This window comes from Gadus chalcogrammus, chromosome 20 (genome assembly GCF_026213295.1).
Source record: "Gadus chalcogrammus isolate NIFS_2021 chromosome 20, NIFS_Gcha_1.0, whole genome shotgun sequence".
NCBI classification, from domain to species: Eukaryota; Metazoa; Chordata; class Actinopteri; order Gadiformes; family Gadidae; genus Gadus; species Gadus chalcogrammus.
Window position 1 is genome coordinate 23,686,814 of NC_079431.1, and position 8,763 is coordinate 23,695,576.

Consider the following 8,763-nt stretch of genomic DNA (forward strand, 5'->3'; position numbering starts at 1 on the left):
GAACTACCCATTTTAAACGTTGGTTGGCTGCGCTTGATATATCCACTTTTGATGAGTTGTGTGAGTTAGTAATTTTGGAGCAGTTTAAGAATACGCTACCTGGTTTGATTGCGATCTACATTAATGAACGGAAGGTTGCCTCTGCTGCAGAAGCGGCTGTGTCAGCAGATGAGTACGTGCTGCTCCATAAGGGCGATGTGAGAGAGCGCACACCCGGCCGCAATGATTCTGGCTGGGGTGGAAACAGGCGAGGTGTTGCGGCGGCTGACCAGATGCGTTCCGAGACGTGGTATGTTTAGGTCCGAGTCTCACTCACGGAGCAATGTTGACAACAGTAGAACCTGTTACTATTGTCGTGAGATGGGCCATTTGAAGGCTGATTGTCCGGCGTTGCGGTCTAAATATAGGGGGAGCAGCTATAATGTTAAGCCAGCTGCGGCTGCAGCTACGCTGGGAAATGGCTGTGTTTCTAATGGGTTTCCCTCTGTCCGTGAGCCGGATGTTCTGGAAGCATACGCTCCTTTCATTAGAAGTGGTTTTGTATCGCTAGTTGGTAGCGATGTTAAAGTCCCTGTTACAATCTTGAGGGACACGGGGGCATATGATTCCTATATGACTGAGTCGGTGCTGCCTTTGTCCGCGGAGACGGACAGCGGGGACCGTATTCTCAGTCGAGGGATGGGGTTGACGGTTTTACCCGTGCCTTTGCATAAGGTGGTCCTGGATTGTGAGCTCGTGCAGGGTGAGGTAGCTGTGGGAGTGCGGCCGGCGTTGCCTATAGAGGGGGTTCATTTTATTTTGGGCAATGGCTTGGCTGGCGGCCGCCTCTGGGCTGATGCTCCTCCCTCACCTGTTACGCTCTGTCCGGTTAGTACTGTCTCTGACTGGAGTTCCAGTGAGGTACCTGAGGTTCTTTCAGCCTGTGTGGTTACACGAGCAATGAGTCGGGCTGAGCCTGAGTTATCAGATGGGGAGCTGGGTGACGATGATTTTGAGGATCCGTCTTTGTCTGATTTTCCACTGTCGGTGTCACAGAGCGAGTTGCTGCAGGAGCAAATTGGTGATTCCTCTTTAAATGAATTATTTGGTCGTGTTTTGTCTGCTGCAGAGATAAAGAGTGCTGCCAGTGGCTACTTTTTGCGTAGCAGACTGCTGTTTCGGAAATGGGCTGTTTTGGGTAACGGTGTGAGGGATGCTGTGTACCAGTTGGTTGTACCAACTAAATTCAGGCCTCTGGTCCTTAAAGTGGCACACGACGAGAGTGGGCAATTTGGTGTCAGGAAAACGTATTTAAATGTCTTGAAACAGTTCTTTTGGCCGCGTGTAAAACGAGATGTTGCCGAATATATTAAAACCTGCCCTGTGTGCCAATTAACGGGGAAGCCGAATCAGAGTGTGAAGTCTGCTCCTCTGCAACCGATTCCTGCCATAAGCCAACCTTTTGAATATTTGATTGTGGACTGTGTTGGCCCGTTGCCGATCGCTAAATCTGGCTGTAAGTATTTACTGACAGTTATGTGCCAAAGTACCAGGTATCCGGCTGCATACCCGCTGAGATCTATTCCAACTAAAGCCGTGGTAAAGGCATTGACTCAGTTCATTTCGTTTTTTGGCATCCCGAAGGTTATTCAGAGTGACCAAGGGTCGAATTTTTCTTCCCACATGTTTGGTAAAGTGTTGAGATCCTTGCGCATTAAACACAGTCAGTCATCGGCGTACCACGCGCAGAGTCAGGGTGCGTTGGAGAGATTTCATCAAACTCTCAAGTCTCTGCTGCGTGCGTATTGTACTGAGCTGGATCGAGACTGGGAGGAGGGGCTGATGTTGGCTGCGAGAGAGGCCGTACAAGAGGGTACTGGTTTCAGTCCGAATGACTTCGTTTTTGGGCATGTGGTGAGGGGCCCTTTGGCTGTGTTAAAGGATAACTGGGTGGATGCTGAGCCACCAAAAAATCTGATTGATTTTGTGAACGGGTTTCGGCATCGTTTGTTCGTGGCGGGTGGTATGGCACGGGACAAGTTGCAGATGTCGCAGGGCAAAATGAAGAAAAATTATGACCGTCACACAGAGCAGCGGGAGTTTAGTCCTGGGGACCAAGTTTTGGCATTAATGCCTATTGTGGGTTCGCCATTCCAGGCTAGGTATACCGGTCCGTATACAGTCATTGAGAAATTTCGGATCTGAACTATTTCATTGCAACACCAGGGCGGAGAAAGTCCAAACAGCTTTGTCACATTAACTTGTTGAAGCCGTTCTACAACCGTGTTAGTGAGTCAGGTCAGGCTGAGGAGGGCGTGCGTCCGGTTCTGGTTGCTAGTTCAGTGGCTGGGATGCATGAGGATGGGGTGCCTGAGCCCGATGACGGTTTGCTGTGTGGTCGTTTAAAAAATTCTGAAGCTCTAAGTAGCTTGGACAAGGTGTTGTCCCATTTGTCTGATTCTAGACGCTGTGAGCTGGCGGACTTGGTACGGGAGTTCCCCCGTCTGTTCGGTGATGTCCCTTCGCGCACTGATTGGGTGGAGCATGACATCGAGGTGGGAGACGCACAGCCGATAAAACAACGTTTTTACCGTATGTCACCGGAGAAGCTGAAACATCTTGACACTGAAGTGGCTTACATGGTTGAAAATGATATGGCTGTCCCGTCTTACTCGAGTTGGGCCTCCCCCTGTATTTTGGTGCCGAAGCCGGACGAAACACCTCGGTTTTGTACAGATATGAGAAAAGTAAACTCTGTCACAAAGCCAGATTCTTTCCCTTTGCCGCGAATGGACGACTGTATTGACAGTGTTGGGCCTGCCAAGTTTGTAAGTAAATTCGACCTGCTTAAAGGATATTGGCAGGTACCGCTGTCCAAGCGTGCTCAGGAGATATCGGCGTTCATTACACTGTCAGGTCTATATTCTTATACGGTAATGCCGTTTGGGTTAAGAAACGCTCCCGCTACATTCCAGCGGTTAATGAACCGAGTTGTGTCCGGGTTGGAGGGGTGTTCTGTTTATTTGGATGACTTGGTGATTTTTAGTGATACATGGCACTCTCATCTTCAGCGCATCCGGGCGCTGTTTGAGCGCCTGGCAGAGGCGAGGCTTACTGTTAATTTATCCAAGTGCGAGTTTGCAAAGGCCACTGTTACTTATCTGGGGCGAGTAGTGGGGCAAGGTTGCGTAGCTCCAGTCCACGCGAAAGTTATGGCCGTCGAAAAGTTTCCACGGCCCACAACGAAAGAGCTGCAGCGGTTTCTCGGTCTGGTGGGATATTACCGTGGGTTCTGTCAGAATTTTTCCACGGTAATGTTCCCTCTTACTGAGCTTCTGAAGACCAGAGCAAAGTTTGTGTGGTCGCCAGAGTGTCAGCAGGCCTTTGATAAGGTCAAGACGGTTCTCTGCTCTTTCCCTATTCTAGCGGCACCGCGCTTTGACCGGACCTTTTTGCTCCAGGTTGATGCCAGTCAGGTGGGAGCAGGCGCGGTCTTGCTGCAGGGAGATGACCAGGGTGTAGTGAGGCCAGTAAGCTTCTTCTCGAGGAAATTCAATCGTTACCAGTTTAATTACTCAGTGATCGAAAAGGAGGCATTGGCGCTGGTTTTGGCACTGCAGCATTTTGAGGTATATGTGGGAGGAGGTGCCGCCCTTGTGGTTTACACAGATCTTAATCCTCTGACCTTTTTAAGGTCATTGCAGTGTCTGAATCAGAGGTTAATGAGGTGGGTTCTGTTTCTGCAGGGATACGATCTTGATATCCGGCATATCAAAGGGGTGGATAATGTCATTGCCGACGCGCTGTCACGTGCTCCTTTGCCATGAGTGATGTGACTGGTGATGCCATTTCATGCTGTTTGTGTTGTGTTCTTCTGTCTGTTCTCTTAATTTGCTTCTCAGGTACCAGGGTTGCTGAGGTCAGGTGGAAAAGGAGCATGACATGGGCAGGGTGGAGTTATGTGTTTTCTTTCTTAGATTTATCTTATCTTTGAATTAATATATTTTTGGGGGAGGATAATTTCAGGTCAATTTGTTTAGTATGTGCCGGTGTTCCCTTTGGTACGACGACTTTATGGGGGGGGGTGTGACGACCCCGCCTACTTATTGACTACCTGTCTTCCTTAAGGTGATCAGCTGATGACATCAGCTGGATCTGGAGCACCTGGGACCGGTGTTCCAGCCGAATAAAAGAGCGGCTGATTGCTTGTTGTGGTTGCTGCTCATTGGCCCTCCTTGCAGGCGTCCACACCTTTTGGGGTTTTCGTTGGCGGTTTTGTTAAGTTATGTTGTGTTTGGAAATAAACCTTTATTTTATATTGGTAATGCATCGTCTCTCCCGTTTTTGTCATCGCCATTGAGCCGGGTTATGACAGTATTTATATATCGATTGAACAAGAGAGGATGTAACAATAACTCCACGAAAATAAAGGCTCGATGGCTATAATAATTTAAATATAATTAACTTATAAAGCGTGTTACAAGACACCGAGATGATCTGGCTGGCTGACTAAAAAGGCACTGACTTTGGAACTTATAACACAGGAGGTCTGGCTTGCTGACTAAAAAGCATTGCGATCATAAAAGCGTGACCATCTGACAAAAGCAGAAATCTGAAAATAAATGGATTCGATCCGACAACCTCCTGCCTACAGATCAAGCGTCTCTATCGATTGGGCCACGGTGACCACACTGTTGCAACTGCATCTACTAATATATATATCTATATGACGCTACAACTAACGCCAAATGAGAGGAGAAATCCTCAAAGCAGATCTGTGCTGAACTGATTTGGACTGCTTGTCTTGGTCAGCGATTGGGCGCAAACACTTCAAATGCATTGGCTGAGAGAAAAGAAGGGCGGAGATTATTAGCATACTAGAGAAACGCCGTATTTTACGCCGTTGTGATGTGCACAAACGCGCCGTATTTTATGCGTGGTTTGATGTTCAAAACAGCGCTTTTTACGCACGCTCTTGAAAGGCTTAATTGCGGCGTAAAAAGCGGCGCTTTTTTGCGCATGACGGCGTAAAATAGGCAGTTTTTCTACATTTTACAGCGTTTTTACGGCGTAATGAAGGTGATATGCGACTAAATGATGCCGTTTTCTGGCGGGGATGGCTTGCCATACCAGTGTGAGTGCAGGCCAGAGAACAATGGGGCCATTTGAGCACGGTTAGGTGTGAAAACGGCCAACGGCCACGGCCAGATGGCCTAGTGTGAGTGCACCCAGACTGAGGTAAACGTGAGGGAATCAGAGAGGCAGATTCAACAGAATATCCTGACTGTGTTAAATATGTAAACATGTCAATATGTAATAATTGTGTAACATAAATATGTAAATGATTAACTGACTAAAAATTGTAAGTACATTTCTAGCAAATTAACTCCAATATAAATTATATTAATTGATTCTACAACTTTCAAATATTTAATTTCTAAACCTTACATTATTATGGATTATTACACGGCTCTTCTCAATGCTGTAGACTGGGCCTTCCCAACGTTCAGCTGTCAATTATTTTTGTTTATGCTCCGTTCACTTGCATGGGCACTTCACAACTTCCTTATATATATATATATATATATATATATATATATATATATATATATATATATATATATATATATATATATATATATATATATATATATATATATATACACACACATGGACAAAATTGTTGGTACCCCTCTGTTAATGAAAGAAAAACCCACAATGGTCACTGAAATAACTTGAAACTGACAAAAGTAATAATAAATAAAAATTGACTGAAAATTAACCAATGAAAATCAGACATTGCTTTTGAATTGTGGTTCAGCAGAATCATTTTAAAAAACAAACTAATGAAACAGGCCTGGACAAAAATGATGGTACTCCTATAAAAGATTGAAAATAATTTGACCTTATGGAAATGTTAAACTAAGGTTTGTCCTCTAATTAGCATCATTCGGTGTCTTCAAACTTGTAATCAGTCAGTCTGCCTATTTAAAGGGTGAAAAGTAGTCACTGTGCTGTTTGGTGACATGCTGTGTACCACACTGAACATGGACCACAGGAAGCGAAGGAGAGAGATGTCTCAGGAGATTAGAAAGAAAATTATAGACAAGCATGTAAAAGGTAAAGGCTATTAGACCATCTCCAAGCAGCTTGATGTTCCTGTGACTACAGTTGCACATATTATCCAAAAGTTTAAGGTCCATGGGACTATAGCCAACCTCCCTGGACGTGGCCGCAGGAGGAAAATTGATGACAAAATGAAGAGAGGGATAATAAGAATGGTAACCAAAGAGCCCAGAACAACCTCCAAAGAAATTAAAGGTGAACTCCAAGGTCAAGGTACATCAGTGTCAGATCGCACCATCCGTCGTTGTTTGAGCCAAAGTGGACTTCATGGGAGACGACCAAGGAGAACACCACTGTTGAAAGCAAATCATAAAAAAGCGAGACTGGAATTTGCCAAAATGCATATCGACAAGCCACAAAGCTTCTGGGAGAATGTCCTATGGAAAGATGAGACAAATCTGGAGCTTTTTGGCAAGGCACATCAGCTCTATGTTAACAGACGCAAAAATGAAGCATACCAAGAAAAGAACACTGTCCCTACTGTGAAACATGGAGGAGGCTCAGTTATGTTCTGGGGCTGCTTTGCTGCATCTGGCACAGGGTGTCTTGAATCTGTGCAGGTTACAATGAAATCTCAAGACTATCAAGGTATTCTGGAGAGAAATGTGCTGCCTAGTGTCAGAAAGCTTGGTCTCAGTCGCAGGTCATGGGTCCTCCAACAAGATAATGACCCAAAACACACGGCTAAAAACACCCAAGAATGGCTAAGAGCAAGACATTGGACTATTCTGAAGTGGCCTTCTATGAGCCCTGATCTAAATCCTATTGGATATCTGTGGAAGGAGCTGAAACATGCCATCTGGAGAAGGCACCCTTCAAACCTGAGACAACTGAAGCAGTTTGCAAATGAAGAGTGGGCCAAAATACCTGTTGACAGGTGCAGAAGTCTCATTGACAGTTACAAAAATAGTTTGATTGCAGTGATTGCCTCAAAAGGTTGTGCAACAAAATATTAAGTTAAGGGTACCATCATTTTTGTCCAGGCCTGTTTCATTAGTTTGTTTTTTTAAATGATTCTGTTGAACCACAATTCAAAAGCAATGTCTGATTTTCATTGGTTAATTTTCAGTAAATTTTTATTCATTATTACTTTTGTCAGTTTCAAGTTATTTCAGTGACCACTGTGGGTTTTTCTTTCATTAACAGAGGGGTACCAACAATTTTGTCCACGTGTGTGTGTATATATATATATATATATATATATATATATATATATACACACACATTTATTACACAGCTTCTCTTAAGGGTTGTATCAGCGATGTTGGGTGACGTCACTTCTGTTGGTATTAATCCCAAACAAACAGAGCCAGCTCGCCCTAGTAAAAGTAAAAACTATCATCAACGCAGTGCAAAACCCCACAACACCCACACATTGTTTATGATTGGTCTGAATACTATTTATTTTGGTTTTGAGTGGTTGGTGGTACCATTTGTTTTCGTGTGCGATCTTGGCGCAAAGGCTGCCCACAGAGACGGGTTTTTTTGACGGACTGCGTATGGGGCAGGCAGCTAGCGGATCGTGAGTGAAAGATCGGATGAATGTGATCATTTCTGTTTCGGCCTAGAATCGCTGATACAACCTTTAATGCTGTAGAATGCTCCATTCACTTGCATGGGCCTTCCCAACGTTTGGCAACTTTTGATCAACACTATGAATGGTCACAATTTTTTTTTTATAAAGAAACACTGAAGTTATTATTTATTTTTGGCATGTAGCTGTGTAATAAAAGTGATAATGTACAGAACGCCGGCCATTGTCATCCCTTCAGGGCGAAGCAAACCGGTTCGCCGTGTCTGGGCAATTTCCCCGATAATGACCGGCGTTCTATACATTATCCCTTACATGTATCCAAACCAAGCTATAAAGTGTAGCCAACAGGCCAGAGTTCAACGCTAGCTTTGCCAGGCAGAATGTCATCACTGTATACATTGTAGCTAAGGGCATCAATTGGTTCCCCACTACATAGTGGTTCCCCACTCCACAGTGGGTAACCCATGAGAGGTGGGGAACCACTGCACAGTGGGGAACCACACTGTCCTAGTAACCTTACCCTCCCTTATAGTCCTGGTAACCTTACCCTCCAAACCCTCCCTTATAGTCCTAGCAACCTTACCCTCCTGGTCCCGAGGTGGGGGTAGAAGCGGACCGTGGGGTATGCCGTGATTCCAGCTGATTGACACGTCTGTTGGTGAGCTTGACAGTCCAGCTTCCCAGAACGCACCTCCCCTTTAACCATCTGAAAGAAAATACAACCACCCCTTTAACCATCTGAAAGAAAACACAACTTCCCCATGAACCATCTGAAAGGAAATACAACTTCCCCTTTAACCATCTGAACATACAACCTCCCCTTTAACCATCTGAAAGGATATACAACCTCCCCTTTAACCATCTGAACATACAACTTCCGTTTTAACCATCTGAATACAACCTCCACTTTAACCATCTGAACATACAACCTCCCCATAACCGTCTGAATACAACCTCCACTTTAACCAGCTGAACATATAACCTCCCCTTTAACCATCTGAAAGGAAATACAACTTCCCCTTTAACCATCTGGACATACATCCTCCCCTTTAACCTTCTGATCATACAACCTCCCCTTTAATTATCTGAAAGAAAATACAACCTCCCCTTTAACCATCTGAACA

At 44.9% G+C, this 8,763-nt stretch overlaps 1 protein-coding gene across 3 annotated transcripts in view; it reads right to left on the reverse strand.

Annotated features, from left to right (window-relative positions):
* Positions 1 to 8,763, reverse strand: part of dnajc10 (DnaJ (Hsp40) homolog, subfamily C, member 10) — a 95,247-nt gene that overhangs the window by 15,616 nt on the left and 70,868 nt on the right. For 2 of the 3 annotated variants that reach the window (XM_056579681.1, XM_056579680.1), the window contains exon 23: positions 8,223 to 8,345. In XM_056579681.1, coding sequence (XP_056435656.1) covers positions 8,223 to 8,345 — 123 coding nt within the window. Of the gene's footprint in view, positions 1 to 8,222; positions 8,346 to 8,705; positions 8,757 to 8,763 lie in introns of those variants that run through there. The other variant, XM_056579682.1, reaches the window with a different exon arrangement.